This window comes from Falco peregrinus, chromosome 16 (assembly GCF_023634155.1).
Source record: "Falco peregrinus isolate bFalPer1 chromosome 16, bFalPer1.pri, whole genome shotgun sequence".
Classification (NCBI taxonomy): domain Eukaryota; kingdom Metazoa; phylum Chordata; class Aves; order Falconiformes; family Falconidae; genus Falco; species Falco peregrinus.
Genome location: NC_073736.1, coordinates 6,691,285 through 6,710,481, shown reverse-complemented (window position 1 = coordinate 6,710,481; position 19,197 = coordinate 6,691,285). Strand labels below are relative to the sequence as shown.

The window sequence follows — 19,197 nt, the reverse complement described above, 5'->3', positions numbered from 1 at the left end:
AGAAGTGACTGTGGAGAAGCGTTTTCTGATCTCAGCTGGTCCTGGCCCTGCTGCTGCCAAACACTCCTGCTCTGGCAGAGGGGAGCTGGGTGGCACGGCATGCCCGCTCCGCAGACAGGGCGCCCCGGGGGGAGGGGGGCAGCCTGTTGATTCTGAAACAGCTTCACCCAAGTTTTCCTGGATGTGTCCCCCTGCTACAAGTCCCTTCTCTATTGCTTGTTTTTTTGAAGCCGCGTTGTTCAAGGGGTGATGCTAGGCGCTGTGCTGCTCTGTGCAGGGGGGTGGCTTCATTTTGTGCCCCCGGAGCTCGCTTGGAGGAAATGGGTATGGAAAGGGACTTGTTCTGACAGCAAACGGGCAGAGCAGCCGAGGGGGGCTGCTGGAGAGCCCCCGCAGTGCCCACAGCCTGTGCTGCCTGGAGGGAGCGCGTTCCGGGGTAGGGCTGAGGCTCAGGCAGGTTTGTGCGTGCAGCTCAGAGACTCTAAAGCACTTGGCAGAAATTGGGATACCGCTTCTATTTTTTCTCTTTTGAGTAATATTTGGCTTTTTTCAACCCATCATCAAATCTTTGTTAAAGCAGGGCGTTTTCCTCCTGCCACCGCCCCTTGCTCTCCTTTATCACATAGACATTAAAATGTTAATTTCGCAGACCCGGCATACTTTACCATGAACACAGATTTAATTCCTTTCTTTACAGATAGGGATATCACCTTTATAAAGGGCCACCCTCAGTGACACTTTAGGCTGATGTGCCTGTCAGCGGGATGCTGTTGCACCATGACAGACGTGCGTGTGTCCTGGCACGGCTGCACGCCGTCTCACTGTGGCTTCTGGGCATGGCCCGCGGGCAGTGCTGACACCCTGCAAACTCCATCACTGTCCCGGCTGCACCGTTCCGGGAAAATGCACTCTCAGGTCCCAAGGGAGACTTGAGGTGATTGCAGGACTGTGTTTGTTTTGACATGGTATTTCTACTCACTGCCGGTTTAGAGAAAATACTGTGATGTTCAAGTCATTTCTAAGCGCGACATTGATTTTCTTCCTGTGTGACCAAATCAGGAATTGCTGCTTTGATATTTGATTGTTGGTGCTGTGGCTGCTTTGAGTCTTGGCCGCTGTCCATGTTCCCGGTGCCCTTGGTGTTGGGTGGCAGAGGCTGATATGCTTATCTTGGGCCCCTAAATTTAGCCTGGCCGCTCTTGAAACATCCAGAGTCCAAACCACAAATAGCAAGTGAGGGCTTCTAAAGATGTTCGGCTCATGCCCTTGAACCAATTGGCCTGTGCAGGGAGGGCTGCAGGGTCTTAGGTGGCCTTCAACTTTGTGTGATGAAAGCCTGGACAAGAGCTCCAAGCTGAAATAAGATCTTTGAAGGATGGGTGCAGACAAATGCTCACCAGAGCTCATGCCAGCTGCAACTTGCCTGAGGATTTAATGCACCAGGAAAACATCACGTTTTGTAGGTTAGAGTAAACTAGATTCGGCTGAGTCTTAAAGAGAATAATAGAAATAAACCTCATGCAAACTTGGCAATGTAACTCCCACCTTGGGCAATGTGTGGCTCTCCTCAGGAGCTTATCCCTCAGGACTTCAGTTTAACTTAGCCTTAAATGCTCCATATGCTTCCACACCATAGCTTGCCTCAGGTGTCCTTACTAGTACTGACTGTACATCTTATTCCATCTGGTTGCTTTCTGGTATATCCCAGCAGTTATAATTAAAATTTGCCTTTGCAGTTCACACACAGGCTTTCGGAATGACTCTGCTGTGCTCCGCTGCCGATGTGTGTGGATGTTCTTTGCTGGTTGCATGGGTTTGCATTTGTGGCCATTGTGTTGGCCAGGGTTTGCTGCGATTGTCTGGTGTCAGGATAGAGCTGTGAGGGGTTGGAGATGGGGCTGGGAAACAGGCCGGTTTGGAGAGTCGTGCCGTGGTTTAAAGGCAGGGAAGTTTGCTGAAGCTTTTTAATCTACTGCACCTGGCAAGTCCGTCATTCATCATAGTTAAAGTGATGTTAAATGGATTACCAAGCTTCCATGCACCCCGAATTTATTGTTGTGTGGTTTTAAATAAGACTTTATATGGTCATTGTGGTAAAATCAGCCATTAATACATGTCTAATTCATCACTCTGCAGAAAGCGGGTGCTGTCTAATATCAATGCAATTCTAATATCAGTGCAATCTGCCGTGGAAATGGTAACGCGTAGGCTTGACCTCTCAGGCTGAACTTTCAGGGTAATATGTGGGTGGTAATGACCTCTGAGATTGCAGTACGTCAAGAGGCAGGAGATTGTCTTCTGCAGGACATGATTTTACCAAGTTGGCTCCAGAACTGCCGGCGCAGTGCGGTGGTTTAGCTGTCTAATCCCATTAGCTGTCTTAGGAGCAGCTATTTTGATTGTTCCACAAACCTCTTTGCTTTAAGCTCATAAACCCTGTGACTAGATAACTGTGGAGAGGAGATGTGGGCAGCAGGGTGCTGGCATGATGTGAGGAGGCCACATATGTGGTGTGAAGGCAAACCTGAGGTCCAGAGCCAGAAGTGGTGGAGGTCAGCCTGGCTGCGTTCACCTGGAGCTCCCTGGTTGCCTCTGGACTCACAAGCTGGGCAGCTCTATCTCCTCATTTTTAAAATCTTCCCTTTCTCCTAGGGCAGGATGAGACAGCTATAACTTGTAGAGAAGTCCTAATCTTGGGAACCGAAGTGTGATTAACGGAGTTTGCAGCTGCCTTGGACAAAGACGTGATTGTCATCTCAGTTTAATCCGTTTGTCAACTGTTTAGCTCTGCTTGTCGCAGCAGTGATGCTTCTAAATGACAGTAACGCGTGAGAGCTCAGACCTGGCAGTAATTTTGTTTGCAGCTGGCAGACAGCATCCACACACACCGGCAATGGAGCATGGCAGAGTCACTCCGAAAGCTCGTGAATTGCAAAGACAAATTTTAACTATAAGCACTGGGACGCAGCCACAGACATTCAGGCCCTTGGTTTATCCATGCAGTAAGTGTGCCACAGGGAATTCCAGGTCAGCCTTCCCTGTCCCTGAGGGTGTGCTGCAAGCGTAGGACCTGTTTAAAGCTGGAATTGGGGAGGAGGGGGAGGATGACAGAGATTCATCAGCTGATGGCTTTCTTCAGGCCTGAATTCTCCTTTCTTGTTTTCCTATGGAATTACCATTGGTATCAATGAGATGTTGGATTGTTCAACCTTGCCAGAGACCGAAGGCTTGGTCAGGGACTATATGAAGTGTTTCTTGAAGGCCATTTTTAATTGGACTCTCCTCTTTTCCCCATAAGGAAAAGGAGCCTCATACTTGATTCAAAGCTTGAAGAGTTTTTGTGAGGACTCGGTAAGACTCCTCCTCCGCAATGTGCTGCTGGGTTTATTTTAACAGAAATAATTGTCAACAAAATCGATTGTTGGTTGTACATTATGAAAATGTAAGGGTGAACTTGTCTGCGTTCTTATGTGCTGGGATTCTGATCTTAACTTGTGCAGCTCTAGGAAGAGCCATGCATTCGGCACCGGTGTCAGGCAGCATTCCTTTTCCATAATCTCCTGCTGTTTGTGTCAATTGTTTTGCTTTTAGCTAAATAGTGGCATATTGCTGGTACATCTCCCCCCAGTTTGTGTACAAGGTGTGTAGCCTGCTCCTGCCTCTGCCACTGAGCGGGTTAAGAGGGATTTTCTGCCCCAGTCATGACTGGCAGGACTCTTTCCCTTCTGCGCCTTGGGCAGGATCTTTCAGCTGTAGCTGTCTGGAGGGTTAATTTGAGCAACGTGACATAGTCCTGAATGCAACAGATTCTTACCAAGTCTGGGAGAGATTTTTAAATAGGTGAAAGTCCTCCAATATTAGAGTCTGGCAGTGCTCTGGGTGCAGCCCTGAAGTGTGGATGTGTTTCCATACCCTCCAGGATGACTGTGCCATTGTGTGTCTCCATGCTTCAATTTTTCCATTTGTGACACCCCAATAAGCCTGGAAGCTAGTATTACTCTAGCTAGTATATTCTGTATTAGATGGCTGTAGTGGCTTTGTGAGGGAGCCCAGAAAAGATAGAATATTTAAATTATTTTTTTTTCAGCTATGCAGCAGCTGTAGCCTGTTAGGAGGATGGCTTTTTTAAATAGCTCTGGGCACAAGGCACAGATCTGTGCCATTAAACCCAGATAACCCTCTCTGCAACTTGGGCATGTCTGTCACCGTGTGAGACAAGTGCCCCCCTTCCCCAATGGCCCGTGTCAGAAGGGAGGTGCTGCCAGAGGTACAGGACCACCAGCCCACTTGCTCCCAGAGCGGTCTCACCGAGGGGGGCTTCATGGGGAGGGTGAGGCCACCACCCTCAGCTCTTCCCTGGGGCCCCCCAGCTGCCCCCGGAGTGGAGCCAGAAGCACAAGTGAAACCAATTTGCCCATCGGTGAGAAGGCTTTGAAAATAAACATAGCTAGAAAGCACTGGTACTGTATAAAATATTTATTGATTTTGCAAAATGTTGTAAAATGCAACTGTAAGAAAAATAAGAAACCGTGCTGTGCATCTTGCACATTTTTATACCAACAAAAGGTATTTTTCCCCCCACTGCTGCACAGCAGCAAATAGAACCGTTCACTCCTTCCGAGCCCGGTGGTCTCCTCCAGGCAGCCCTTCTCCCTCCTCGCTGGAACCACCGCGGGTACAAGCAGACAGCAGAGTCTCTCGTGCGTGGGGCGCTCAGGACGCATGCGGTCTGGTCACCAGGGCCCTCTGCACCACCGCCGCCTTCGCGCCCTTGCCCAAGATCACATCCTCCCGTTTCTGGGCGAGCATCTGCCCTCGCCTCGGGGCAGGTGTCCTCTCCTCCTCCTCCTCCAGCCTGCCCTGGGCGGTGAAGGGGCTGCACACCGTCTCCACCAGGCCGATGACCACGCCGAGGAAGGCCAGCACGCTGCCCAGCACGTACAGCTTCACCATCTTCCTGCCGGGCTTCTGGCTCAGCATCTCCCTGGCGAAGGGGATCAGCTCCTGCACGGTTTCCATCTCCCGGCGGCCGCTCGGAGGGTGCCGGTTCTGCAGGAGAGGAGGGGGCACGTCAGGCACCGCCGGGCGCTTCTCCCCGCGCCGCTCGGACCCCCCGCCCGCCCCCGCCCCGCTCGGAGCGCGCCCGGGTGATGGATGTTCCGCCCCGGCGGGGGCTGCCCGGCAGCGCGGACCCTTCACAGCCGCCCCCCCCACGGCGTGGCCCCGCGCACCCCCTTACCCAGAGCCGGGGCGGTGGGCGAGCGCTGCGGGCTGGCTCGGCTCGGCAGCTGCTGCCCGGCGCCACCGCCGCCGCCTTATATGGCCGCCGGGGCGGGCGGGGCCGGGGCGGGCGGGGCCGGAGCAGCCGCCAGCACGGGCCGCCCCCCGCCGCCTTGGCCGCGCTTGCCCTTGATCCGGCCAGGCTAAAAAAAACCCTTTTTATTTCTTTTCCTCCCCCCTCTTCTTTTTTTATCCTTCTTTCCTTTTTTTTTTCTTTTTTCTTTTTCCTTTATTCCCCTGTCTTCTTCTCTTCTTTCCTCCTCTTTTCTTCCTCTCTTATCTTCTTCCTTTTTTCTCATCTTCTCTTCTTTTTCTTCTTCTTCTCTTCTTTCCTTCTCTTTTCTTCCTCTCTTCTCTTCTTCTTCTTTTTTCTCATCTTCTTTTTCTTCTTCTTCTTCTCTTCTTTCCTTCTCTTTTCTTCCTCTCTTCTCTTCTTCTTCTTTTTTCTCATCTTCTCTTCTTCTTCTCTTCTTTCCTTCTTTTCTTCCTCTCTTCTCTTCTTCTTCTTTTTTCTCATCTTCTCTTCTTCTTCTTTTCTTTCCTTCTCTTTTCTTCCTCTCTTCTCCTTTTTTTCTCATCTTCTCTTCTTTTTCTTCTTCTCTTCTTTCCTTCTCTTTTCTTCCTCTCTTCTTCTTTTCTTCTTCTCCTCTTCTTTTTTCTCATCTTCTCTTCTTTTTCTTCTTCTTTTCTTCTTCTGTTCTTCTCAACTCTTCTTCTTCTTCTTTTCTTCTCCTTTTCTTCTTCTCTTCTCTTCTTTTTTCTCCTCTTCTTTTTCTTCCTTTTTTCCTCCTTTTCTTCTTCTTTTCCTTTTCTTCTTCTTTTCCTTTTCTTCTTCTTTTCCTTCTCTTCTTCTTTTCCTTTTCTTCTTCTTTTCCTTCTCTTCTTCTCTCCATCTTCTCTGCATCTTCTCTTCTTCTTTTCTTCTTCTACAAAACTCATTACTCTTTCCCTCCCCCCACCCCCCAAAAAATAAATTGACCTCAAAGTCTGATTTCAGAGCCAAGACATCATACGTGCAACTTGCAGTGCAGCTCCATGCCTGCTTCTGTAAGAAATGTTCAATATATTAGCAGGAGCTTTGCTGAGCCAGCCCTTTGGAGCAAGGGAGAGAGTCTGTGCCCATAGCTCATAAAATATTACAGCGTTTGGGTCTAGAGCTTGGTTTGTGCATGGTCCCATTCAGCAAAGAGGTGTCTTTGCTTTGCTGCCCTTTCTTGCAGTGAAGTGGGTAAAAAAAGTGCCTTGGGGAGGCGTAGCAAAGGCGTTACCCAGGACAAGGCGTGAAGACGTTAAAGGTTTCTATAGGTGGTTCATGGCAAAGGGAACCATTAGATAGCAGATAGACGTGACGTGTGACAGCACATTGATGTCTTGGAAATGAGAGAATAACTGGGAATTCCCAAGCTAGTGAAAGTTACTGTTAAGACCCTGTTTTTCAGTTTTCCTACACTTGATGCTGAAACTCTGTAATACCCACTTGTGTCACTCCTTGTGATTCACCTAAAGGACAGCACATTTCCATTTTGGGGAAAAAACAGAAGGCTCCACTGTCACACTTCTTCCCTGGCTTGCTGCCGAAGAGCGTTGCATCAATAACACACAGCAAATTACATCATCTGCTGGCTCCGTCAGCACACATATACTGCACTGGCTGGGAGGGCCATATGCATTTCAGTGGCTGCTGACCTTAGGGAAGTTGCTAAAGCCGCAAGAAGTTGTTGGGATTTACAACTTCTGATTTTGCATGGCAGGTGATGGTGTCTGGACAGATTTCTCACGTGATCCGTGTGGCTGAGGGTGGGAATTGTGCTGCCAGGGCAGCAATACAAACTACCCCACGGTGTGAGCTGATGCGATAGCAGTGTTTTTAAGGAGCGGTTGGTGTGTGGGAAGAGGTGAAGGCTCAGAGGGAGCCTTCGGAAGATGCTGTAAAGGAGGCTGCAGCCCAGCGGCTCCCCAGGCTGGATTTCCTGGAGTGGCACCCCGGGGTGTTCGAACCCTGGCGAGGCACAGCCCGGACGGTGGGCAGGCGGCCCCCAAAGCAAACTGGAGCTGGAGGGGGCTTGTCCTCAAACCAGGCAGAGAAAAATGGGGGTTCTCTTACTCCGTGCCCCCAGCACGTGGAAAAGGACTGTGGCACAGGGAATGGGGGTTTGATGCTGCTGAGCTGGGTTTTATCTTGGCCCACCTGGGAGAAACCTCCGTGTGATGTGAATGACTGGGGCTGTGTTTCCCCTTCCTGCTGCTGCTGCGACATCGCTGGTGCCGCAGCTGGCGCATCCGTGTGCCTGGCAGAGCCGAGGCTGAGCACTGCTTCTGTTCTGGGTGTGGGACGGGGCAGAAGAGAGCTCTGAGAAATGGGGGAACTGCTGGAGCGTGTGTTCATTAGCTAGAGAACTTCCTTCTTTCATTAGAGGTTTTGAACACCTTCCTTTCTGGAAACCTGCCCTGCGAGGTGATACTGCCCAAATTCTGATCGAAAATCACTGAACTGGCTCATAAGGGTTGGATCAGATGATCTTTAAGGTCCCTTCCAACCCATTCTCTGATTCAGTAATTAAAACCAGCCTAAAGTCTGGCTTCTGTTGGGGTCACAACTCCAAATTCTTGTTTGCACTCCTCCATGCTGTCTTCCTGCCATCTTCTCCTGCCCTGCCCGGGGTTCCGGGCATTAACGCCCCACTTGGCTCCTGACGGTGGGAACGCGGGCGCTGACTGTCCCGCCTCACAAAGGGACAAGCTGCTTGAGTTTGTTTGGGGTTTTGTTTTGGTCGCCCCCCCCCCCCCTTCCTTGCTGAGCTCTGCTGTGGGCATGTGTGGAGCAGTGAGTCACCCCTCGCTCCTCACATCCCTCACGTGGGAGGGTGGCTGGTGGCTTTCCCCACTGCCACCCCTCCTGCCACCCGCAGCACCCGCCCTGGGCGGGAGAGCATTGCACAGCAAGCAGAGCGCTCCAAGGAAACACTGCTGGTGAAAACTTGGGGATTTTTCTGCAAGTTTTGAATGTGCTTAGGAAACTGGATTGCAGGACTGGCTGTAAAAGTTGCTAAAGACTTGTCTATCCCTCCTCAGCGTCTGCTTTTTTTTTTTTCTTTAAATAAAAGGTCCTTATCTTCTCTGCCAACTTGGCAGCAAAGGTTGCAGCTGATTCCTGCATTCAAGCTGTTTTTTTCTTCTGCAACGCTTTGAAAAATGACCATTGCAGAAACGATAGCTGAAGGAGACAGCAATTAGACAGGGAAAGTTCAAGGTCACCGTACCTCCAGCCAGGGCTGGCTGCATGGCGAGGCTACCAGCTCTTTGCAGTGTAAGATGTGCTCTCGCCTTCCAGCCCCAGAGCATGACGAGCAGTGTGAGCTGCTCAGGCCCTGCACAGACACTCGAAAGCAGCATGTCTGTGCAGCGCACAGCCCCAGAAACAAAGGTCAGTGTGAAGTGTTGGAGTAGTGACATTTTGCCTAAAAAAAGTTGAGGTGTTTTTTTTTTGGTTTTCTTTTAGCTTTTTTTTGGGTTTTTTTTTGTTTGTTTGTTTTTTTTTGAGGCAGGATTTTCTTTGCCTCCCGAGCCTTCTATTTCAAGGTCTCTTTTCCAACATGAGGGCTGGGAATGGTACTTTTTAATTCATTAAATACTGATGGAGATGTCCGTGCAATCCTGAAGTACTAAGAGCTGGAGCTGTGGGGGGAGCACAGAGCTCAGGATAATTCTAAGCATTAACCAAGCAGCTGATAGTCATCTGTGGCAAATGCCTCTTATAGCAGCACTCAGATTGTGTTGATTTAATTAAATAATATTTAATTCAATTTTGTTTTGAATCTGAGTAACAAAGTCTGTGCAAGCTCGTTGTGTGGACATTTAAATTGGATTAAGAGTAGATAAAAGGATTAATGATTAACACTAAATTAGACTAATTTTAGCTGTTCCTAATCTTATTTAGGAGAGTCTGCACAAGGAGGTTGTCAGGTTTAATTGCAGCGTTGATTAAACCAGGCTTTATAGCTGGGAGAACTGCAGGAGTTTAACGTCATCTGGAAGAAGGGCTCTGCCTGAATGTGTAAAGCAGTGTGAGCACTTCAGGCTTAACCTAAATGTTGCTGGCTGGGGGAAGGCCCAGGTGTGTGACTGCTCGGGGTGCCTCAGTGAGACGATGCTCCGCAGCCTGGCTCCACTCACCGGCTTCGCACGCGCTGAGCTTGGCTGATGCCTGGTGCGCAGCGCTGGAGCTGCCAGCTCGTGTAACGCTGCTCTGAGTTTGCTTCGGGGGCGCAGGCGAAGGTGCGCTGCAACCATTGCTGCGCCGGGGCAGCTCTGCAGGAGCCCAAAGTGAAGTCGCCTGCTTGCACGGCTTGCTTCGCACAGGGATGACCTTGGTGCTGCTGTCGGGAACCAGAGCACCGGGAGTGACGCGATGGGTGGGTGTGCGTGAGGAGAGGAGCAGGGAGCATTTCCAGCTCTGCAGAAGGGCTGGAGAGGGGTCGCTCCCCGGGCTGTGAGCCCTGGGGCTTGCAGGTGGCTCGGCTCTGGTTTCAGCTGTGGCCCTTGGCCGGCGCTCAGCTCCATGCTGGCAGCGTGGCCACGTCCTGCGCAGGGGCATGGCAGGCGCTGGCCATGCCGCGGGTGCGTGCTGGTGGCTTGGCAGGGAGAGCTACGCTGGGAGGTGCTGGAAGGGAAACAATCGTGGTGTAAGGACCAGCCCCTGCTGCCAGAGCATCTCCATATGAAGCTCCAAGGAATCTTTGGGACAGCTGGCCTGCTCAGGCACAAGTATGCTGTATGCGTTGTTCCCCCAAAACACTTGAGTCAAATGGGGTATAAAAAGAAAAGGAAACCCCAAAGGCCAGCAAGGCATATTAAGGGCTTGTCCCTATTAAAAATGAATAAAATGATAAAACTTTGGTTTCATTACTCCGGCAGTTTGCGCTGTACTGAAGCACTGCGTGCCTGCTCGAGCCGCCATGGGCACAGAGTGAAGCCAGGTAAATGTGAAGTGTGGGATGGCCACGTGGCTCAGCCGTGGTGACCCAGCTCTGCTGTGCCATCTGGAGGAATGGTAGCTGCCTCCTGGAGAGGAGGAGGTCACAGAGAAACAGCCACAGGGACTTTGGTGCTTTGCACCTAATATCACCCCGTTTCGTGCAGTTTTGCACCCTGGTGGTCCTCCAGCTGACCTGTGGAAGGCCTGGCCAAGTTCCTTTGTCTGAATCCAAAATATTTTTTTTTTTTATTTTGTATTACTTACCTTGGAGGAAGACATTCAAATGCAATTAACACAATGCTTTTGTTCGAGAGCTGTGAGTGTGGGAGGCCAGCCCCACGGCGAGTGGCACCTTGGCCTCGGTGGCTACTGGAGGTCCCTTCCCAAGCCCAGCCCATGGCTCTGGGTTTTGTAGAGTTGTGGAGGGGAAACTTGAGCCAAAACACTGAGCTGACCTCTGCTTCTTGGAGGCATTTTCCAAAATATAGCGTAGTATCATCTCAGTGGGTCTCAGCAAGAGCACTGCTGAGGTGGAAGGATGTGTTGCCTCATCTGCCACACGTCCGTGTGGGACAAGGGTCAGGCTCTGCTGAACTTTGTCACTGGTAAGCGCGAGCTCTGCGGTGGGGCGTGCTGGGACGTGGGGCTGTGCTCACCTGCTCCAGCCTGATGTGCCACCCGGGGAGGGGAGCAAAGATGGGGCAAAACACTTGTATTTTACCCTGGCAGGATCAAACCCCATGCATGGTGAGTCCCTTGTTCCAATTCCAGCAGGTGGGTGGAGGAACAAGCTGGCAGCCAGGAGCAGAAAATAGCGTGATCTCCTTTTCAGTCACCACTTGCAGTGTCAGGGCAGATATAGGGCTTTAAGGGGGCTCCTAAATACCCCATTGGTTTAAACTTTCTGCCAGCGATGGCTGCAGGTGGAGGCAGGGTAGCTGTGCAGAGGGGCTCACTGGCTGGCAACAGTGGGAATGCAGAGACCCCCTCCCTGCTCCATCACCATAGCCTGGAAAAGCCAAAATCCTGCAGAAAACAGCCGGACACTTTCCTAATGGAATATTTTCCCCTTTAGAAAATGTGGACGTGACAAAACCAAAGATGTTCCCCTGCAAGGATAACTTTATCGAACCTGGTGGAAGCAGGCAGGCTTCCCAGCCCGCTGATCCTGCCAGCATTGCTGCCCTGTGGGTGTGCGCCTGGGGAGGGCTGTGCTGCGGGAGGTGGGCAGCCACAGACCCCCAGCGCCGTGCAGGCTCCTGTGCTGCTGGTAGCTGCCTCCTACAAAACAGCAGCATTAAGTATTGTTTAATTTTGATATGCTCGAGCTATAAATGCGGGCTCCTGTGCTGAGCTTGTGTGCATCTGAGCATGTGGAAGGGAGCTGGCAGGGAAAAAAAAGAAAATTCTGACCTAAGGGCGAATAGTGACAGCCTTTGCTTTAGCTGCCACCGGCCCGGTGCGTGCTGTAGCGGGGCCACAGAAGACGGCAGCAGCTTAAGTAGGCTGAGTTGGAGGCGCACTGCTCCCAGGGTAACTGGAACTTGAACCTAAACTAGGCCAGCCAGTTTTCAGTTCAAAGTTTTATTCGCTTTCAGAGCAGGTGTAGTTTTCAGGACATGAATTGGAATTTCATTAGAAATTCCCGAAACGCTTTTAAAAGAAAATACGACAATTAGCACAGAAGGTGTTTTAAATCGTCTGCATATGCTGGAATGAGGAGGTGGTTTGCTGGTCAGGTTTTAATTAAAATGGAGAATGAAAGATTAGGTGGAGGAAATGTTTTATTACTGAAATCAGCAGAGAGAGTTGTCAAAAAGTTATGACATGGGACAGCATTTCTTACCCCAGACAAAACCAGTTTCCCTTTTCCCACTTCCAGCTCCAGGTCTCGTGCCACCTTCCAGGTTTTTGCCACAAATGTTTGTGTGGGTCTAACAAGACGCACGCAGGCAGTACCTGGCCTAAGGATGGAAAGCATGGGAGGTTTCATCCCAGATCTGGGAAGGCAGGGGCCAGAAGGACTGGGACTCTGGAGTCTGCCCTCCCCTGTGTCAAGATCCTGCTCGGCATCACTGAGCAAATCACCCCTCTTGTAATAGCAGCCACCTGTATAGCAAATGTGCTTTCAGGAATTGTGTTTCAGGCATTTATTAATCCTTCAATGAAAAATGCAACAGCAGCATTAAGTATTGTTGAATTTTGATATGCTCGAGCTATAAAATTATACTCAGTTAGCATCCTTTTTCCTTAATGGAGGTTTTGTGTTTCAAGAGATTAAGTGTTCTTGCATGCAGTGCTCTGCCCCGATTGCCAGTTACCTTTGTGCTCCTCTGAACTCCAGAGAGAGAAGTTGGAAACTAATCGAGCATGATCATTCTAGACTGGTCAGTGCTGACTAATTGGTATCACACCTTGGCTGAGTCAAAAGCTACTGAACTCGGATGGGTTCCTTGGAAAAGCTCCTGAAGGAGTAAAGTGCCTGTAATTCAAACAGAAAGCAAGTGTCTGATCAGAAGTAAAACAAAGCGACTCATGCAGGAGTCACATCCTTTTCAGCTCTGGCTGCCGCCGCCTGAGTGCATTTGTTACCGAGTTCACTCTGGGTGCAGCACCCGGCGGGCTGCCCGAGGATGATGAACCCGCGGTGCCTTCCTCTGCTGCAGCTCCATCGCCATCGGAGCCTAGAAAGACTGTGGGGAATGTGACCACACGTGGTGGTGGGGCTCTGGCTGAGGACCCTAGTTAGAAATGCAGAGGCTTGGCAGGGATTAGCCATCGCAGAATGTGAGCTTGTGACACGGAGTGACACACGTGTCCCCAGCTGGTGGGGCTGTTCTGCCCCCTCCCTTGTTTTTGGAGGGAGATTGGTTGTTGAACAGCTGGCTGTGAGTCATTTCTGTTCCCAATGCTGTGACCTCTTCCCACCTGAAACTTAAAATCAGCCCAGCAGCACCTTTCTTGGTTGCTGCCAGCGTGGGAGGGACAGGGTCCTCTAAATCATGTCCCCTTCAGCCCACCGCTGGCACGAAGACCTGATGCCAGCCCACTGCCACGGGTACAGGATTGCACAATGTGGAGCTTTTCTGCCTCTGACAAGTGCCTCTGGGTAGGAGAGAGAAGCTGCTTAGCAGGTCACACACGTGCACCACAGAGCAGGAGCTCAAATTATCCTGCCCACACCGATGTCACCAGGTGTGAGGAGGCAGCAGCTCGGTGATGTGTGGGAGCTCCTCAGGAGCTGGTCACACATCTCAACCTGGAGAAGAGACAAGGCGCAGGGGATCCCTGATGCAGCCCCCTGGCCCTGATGGGACTCAGGAGATCGGGCTGCAGTGCTGCTCCAGGCCGTACTCTGCAGGCTTTACTGTGGACAGATGACAGCGTCGCCCTGGGTACCAGGGAGTGAGGACGTGTTACAGATTGAGACACATCAAGACAGCACAGCCAGCTAAATACAGAGGAGACATAATAGTAAAAATGCACTATGAAAAATGAAATATAAATGTTGTAGCAATCCTCTGTGATCAGTGGGAAGGAGCAGAAAGATGCTGCTGGGACTTCCAGTGCCTTTTCCATTTAGCCTACTATGGCACCAGCCTGTGCTGGGCTGTCAGAGCCCGCAAGCCTTGGAGGGCTGGGTAAGACTTTCCCTGGGAAACAAATAAAACTGCACGAAATGGTGCTCCGACTCATGGGATGTACCCTGCCCTAACACGGTGTCAGGGGACACTGCTGCTTTTTTTCTTTTGTGCTTTTATTGATCTGCAGTAGATATTTTGAAAATGAGACTGTTCCTTGCTTTTGTTCTTGTTTGAACTTGCAGAGCCTGAAATTCCAGGTGATGGATTACCTTGCTTTGGCAAGTCACTGGAGGCAGGCTGGAGGAGCAGAAGATGATGAAGGTATTTTGGTTGTGATTGAGGAAGCACTTCGCAGTTCTTGTTTGTGTGGCAGAATCGCAGTGTCCCATGCTTTACAGTAATTTGGGGTGGAGCATCACCATTTCAGAGCATATTAATGCTCAACATTGCTGAGCTCTGGCAGAATCAATAGGTGGCATTTACAGTCTTCCCAAGAGCAGCTTCAGCCTCCCCGTTAGCCCACCACTGCTTTAGGGTACGGCTTTATACGGGGCAGAGCAGGCACCCAGCAGTGGATGTTTACCCAGGGCTTGCAGGAGTGCCACCTCCAGCATCCCCAGCAGCCTTTCAGAAACCCAAATCAGTCAGATCTTCCTCTCCTTTGCCTTCTCCAGCATAGTCACCCACCAGAGGAGGAGGCTAGGGTTTGGTGGGATTTCTTGCAGAGGCTGGGGTGGGTGGTTAGCGCTTGGCTGCATGAGGTTGCACTGTCGATGGGTTTGACTGCATGTGGGTCGGCTCACGGCCAGAGTACAGGAATGGTGACGGCAACTCGCGGCTCGTCTCATCTCTCAATTTCTCTGTAAAACATTCCAGTGTTTCTTCCCGTTTCCTTTTCACTGCCAGGTGAGATGGGGAGGAGGCATCATTGCAGGAGGAGGAATGTGGTGTTACTGCATTGCTGAGCAGTAACAGGGTAAGGGCAGGCACACCCCAGCTGCTGGCACACCTCAGCGGAGGAGAAGCTGAGCCAGTGCTTCACATATTGTAGCCTTAGGGACAATATTTTTTTTCCCAGCTCCCTATATACCTTTTCTCTGAGCTTCTGATCCTTGGCTTGCACATGCCTGTGTTGCTAGCATGGGGAATGGGGAGGAAGGTAGCGCACGCCAGCAAAGCAACAGGAGCAAAGATCCAGAGTCATCTGTTGTGCTCTGCTCAGCCGCTGAGCAGTATGGGAGAGGATGTGATTTTGGGGTTGTTTCAGTAAAGTAAATGGAAAAGGCTTGATGCAAGTTTTTACGGGGATGAAAAACTGGTTCAGCTGAAATGCAGCATGTCAGCAGTGCCTGGGGGGGTGGGGGTGGTGTGCAAGCTGCTGAGCTGCGCTCCCAGCTGCATTCACTGAACACCCTCAGTTTAAACACATTTGTTAAAATTTTGGTACTTTGCTGGCACAGTAAAACAAATAAACTTCTGATAGTGTTTCCATTAATACTCATGTAAAGCACCAGTGACCACTCAAACAGAAACTGCAAGAGAGCTCTAAATTAAGTCTGAAGTAGAGGAGAAAGGTTTCTCATCAGCTGGCATGCAGCGAGGTACCCAAATAAGAATTCTGTATCTTAAAAAATCTGGCACACTGACTTTTTTGACTGCTGATGAGTTCACAGGACTGCATTTTGTAGGTAACTCTCAAGGACCTCTTGGACAATCCTGTCTCTTGAGAAATCCCAGTGCTGCGGACCGGAGAGGGGCTGTGTGACCGAGCCTGCCTGTAACACCCGGGCGCTGTGCTTGAGGTCGCCTTCACACTGAAGTCTGATATATGAACACACGATGTGATTACAGTTCACGTGGACATCCCAAATTAGGCTTTAAATTATCAGGTTGAGGTGCTGATAGCAGCACTGCCTTGCCATCACGATGCAAAGCAAAATGTGCAAAACCTGAGCGGGTGGGTAAAGCCGTGCCGGGGCTCTGGAGGGAGCTGGTTTCAAGCCGACTTGGTGGTGTCCTGGTGGTGTCCGTGTGAGCCCGGGTGGGTTAGCTGTGATGGGCTTTCACTTGCCGGTTACCTGGCTTACACTGCCGTCATCCTCGTCTGAAGTGATTTATGTCTGCGGCCATGCGCCCTGTCTAGGAGCTGTCATGAGTTATACAGTAACTGGGCGTGTATGTCTGAGGATCCCTGAATCACTCCCTTTATCGTTACTGCACCCACAGGCACCTTCTCTCCCAGGTGAGGCAGACGCGTGTTAAAAGCCAGGAGAGGAGAGGGCCGGGGCTCAGAGGGCTCTGGCGGTTGCAGGTCGGCTGCCGGGGGCACGGAGGGGGAGAGCCCTTGCTGTGAGCCAGGGACGTGCGGGACACTGCGGGGACCGGGGACGGGGTGAGGTTTCTGGCTGCTGGGGGTGTGCTGGCAGCACTGCTTCCCCTGCACTCTCCCGCCGGGCTTCGCCACAGAGACCCTGCAGGAGACACATATTCTGCAGGGAGTTTTAAGAGTTGGTTTTTTTTTCACAGAACGCGGCTTTGGGCCATCGCGTGTGCTGGCGAGTTTTGATCTGGAATCGGTTCTGGAAACGCAGGGCAAAGGGTGAGGCTGGAGGACAGAAAATGCGGTGTGCCTGGGAAGAGGTGGCTGTGGGGGTGTGTATGGGGAGTGTGCCTGTGCCTGTGTGTGTTGTGTGTGCGTGTGTGCATTGTGTGTGTGTGCGCACCTCATGCTCCTCAGGGCATCGTCTCTAGCCCTGCATTGCGACCTGGCATTGGTGCCGGCTCCCTGCCCATGGCACATCGCGGTGCTGGGGGCTGTGGCTTCTCCATGTCCCCACGGAGCCGGCAGTCAGCAACTCCAGCTTTGCTGCGAGCAAGGTGCTGTGCTGGTACCTGTGGTTCACCTCAGCAATAACATAAAGATCCAAAGATAGTGTTTGGGGAAGAGGGCAATCTCATACGGACTTCAGGGGAATCTTGTGCGTGCTTCATGAGTTAGATGAAAGGCTGGGATTCTTTGTACATTACATATAATCTGAGCATCTGATTTTCCTCTTAATTATTCTTGATTTTTCACCCATCTTATTCCGTTGTAGATCAATTGAAATTATCTCCCTGTAAACTGAGGAGGAACGTGGAGGACCTGGACTGAGCTTTAGCCTGGCATTTTCTGCTCATTTTTGCTCATGCTGAAAATTCTTCCCTAGGTGTGTCCCTGGCAGCATGGAGTCACGCTGCCAGCTTTGGCCGTGGGCAGTATTTGTCCTCTTGGGTAAGGCTCACCATCCAGTGTTTCTGAAAGGATACGGGGGAAGCTGACTAAACAGAAACACTCCTAATGTAAGCTTTGTATTAGCAGCAGTATTGTGGCAGCAGCTGGGAGACCGGTGTTTGATAATGGTGCTGGTGTTTGGCAAAAGGCTGCTCTCTGACCTGAGCAACCCACTATGGGGCTGGCTGTGCAGGTATATAACAGGGGCCACCAAACAGGGCTGTTCAGTATGATGGGCAGGGAACTGAGCATCCCTGCAGCCCAAACGCTGGGGTCATGGCAAAGAAGTTTCAGAAATAACTGTTAATACAAAGCACTTTAAAAGTGCCTTTTTCATATTAAAACTGAAGGTAATTCAGAGGCAAAGTACCTTTGTCCTTTTTGCCATATGCATTGTGTAGGTCATCCCACGCATGACCTTGTAGTCGGCCTGTTGTAGAAAACAGCCGATGTGCAGGTTGATGCCTGTGTGCCACCCTGACACAACCCCAAGTCCTGTTTTCCTGCTGTTCCAGCTGCCCCGCAGCTGCTGGGCGCACAGCAAGCCTGCTCCCGTGGAGCCTGCTACCCCCCCGCCGGAGATGTCCTGCTGGGACGAGTCCACCTCCTGAGAGCCTCCTCCACCTGCGGCCTCACCAAGCCCGAGACGTACTGCACACCCCACGGAGAGGTACGTTCACCTCCTCCCTCTGCGCTCCTAAACCTCACGTAGGGATCTAGTGCCTTTACCCATCCTGTCCTTCCTACCCTTTTGCAGGGATGCGTTTAACCTGTTCCAGGTGTTTATCCCCCTTCCAACCGTGCTGGGTTGTTGCAGCATCTCTGGTGTCCCCTCAAGCCCTTCTCTACCATCCCAATGGTTGAGAAGAGGAGCAGAGCACAAACGCAGTGGCAGGGAAAGGGCAGTAAAGCTCTGGCGCGAAGCACTGGAGGCAAAGGAAACTTTTGCATCCGAAATATCCCAAGCCTTCCTATCCCCAGACTTTTTAGTTATAAGTTAGACTCGTATTTCACTCATCAAAAATGGGAACATTTCAGGTCTTTCACAAAGACTTGGAAAAGCTCCTGAGCTGAACAACTGTTTTCAATTACGCTGGCTGTGCGGGGGCAGGAGATCACGCTGGGCAGGATGACGTTTCAGCCAGCTGCGGGTTCCCAGGCTCCAAAGCTGCCACCAGATCAGAGGAAGAGTTTAAGGATAAGTCTGCCCGAGCACCGAGCTGAAAGCTGCAGGGGTGGTGTCCCTTCCTAGAGCTTTTTTCTGTCAGTCTGGCAGTGTTAACCCTGTGAGAACCGTGGGAGGAGATGGAAAGGGAGAGGGTTCAATGCAGGACAGGCAAAAAGGGTGTTGGAAAAGATGCTGGAGAGGAAAGGAAATGGCAGACCTCCAGTGTTTTCTACAGTGAAATCCAGCTTGAGAAAGGCAGCCTTCTTTGGGTTTTAATTCCCTTTCAAGTTGAAGGCCAGGACGTGGCAGTAAGTGGATTTGTTGCAGAACTGGTGGTGTTCTCCTGGGCCGGAGAGATTTTCACTCCTCTGTGGGCTCAGGGGTGGCTGTTGGCTGGTGTGAAGCTGAGGCAGGTCCCTGGCCCTGAGGGGTGCGAGCATCACATCCTCCTGGATGCTGGGCTGGCTGCGGCGTCTGTCCTTTGCCGGCTTGTGTTCCAGGCTGACCGTGGTGGTCAGGCATTTCCGCCGTTCAGGCTCCCACTCGCTTTTTTGGGAGCTGTTTTGCTGCTCCCAGGGAGCAGGGCTGTTTGCAGACCCCTGCTGCTTCATGCAGGTGCCGTGGCCCACGGACAGGAAAAAAGCAAGCAATTAGTTCTGCTCTGACTTCATCTCCTTTTTTCTTCCTCATTTCTGTTTATACTTGAGGAACATTGTACATACATGTACCTCTGAAATCTTCGCTTAACATTGACCTTTGACACGTGGCGAGGAGGCTTGTACTGTGGGAAGCAAGTGTCTGCAAAACCCTGATGAAGCTGGTCGTCCTAATGCCAGCTGGAGTGGACTAGTTATCCCCTTTGCCTGGCCTGGAGAAGAGTGGTCTTCAGCTGTGGTCACCGGCATCACCGGTGATCTCT

The 19,197-nt window shown here is 51.2% G+C and overlaps 2 protein-coding genes across 4 annotated transcripts in view; one reads left to right on the top strand and one right to left on the bottom strand.

The window, feature by feature from the left end:
• Window positions 1–4,461: 4,461 nt before the first annotated feature.
• Window positions 4,462–5,322, bottom strand: G0S2 (G0/G1 switch 2). Its single transcript, XM_055819770.1, has 2 exons — window positions 5,240–5,322; window positions 4,462–5,049 (listed from the first exon to the last, which is right to left on the bottom strand). The coding sequence occupies exon 2, from the start codon at window positions 5,017–5,019 to the stop codon at window positions 4,714–4,716; it is 306 nt and encodes a 101-aa protein (XP_055675745.1). The 5' UTR covers window positions 5,020–5,049; window positions 5,240–5,322; the 3' UTR covers window positions 4,462–4,713.
• A 5,588-nt stretch (window positions 5,323–10,910) lies between these two features.
• The window catches only part of LAMB3 (laminin subunit beta 3), a 31,350-nt gene continuing 23,063 nt past the window's right edge, over window positions 10,911–19,197 (top strand). For 2 of the 3 annotated variants that reach the window (XM_005230321.3, XM_027797072.2), the window contains exons 1-5: window positions 10,911–11,002; window positions 14,082–14,160; window positions 16,366–16,438; window positions 17,046–17,110; window positions 17,626–17,780. In XM_005230321.3, the coding sequence (XP_005230378.3) occupies window positions 10,925–11,002; window positions 14,082–14,160; window positions 16,366–16,438; window positions 17,046–17,110; window positions 17,626–17,780 (450 nt within the window). In that variant the 5' untranslated portion in view covers window positions 10,911–10,924. Of the gene's footprint in view, window positions 11,003–14,081; window positions 14,161–16,221; window positions 16,439–16,934; window positions 17,111–17,625; window positions 17,781–19,197 lie in introns of those variants that run through there. The other variant, XM_027797074.2, reaches the window with a different exon arrangement.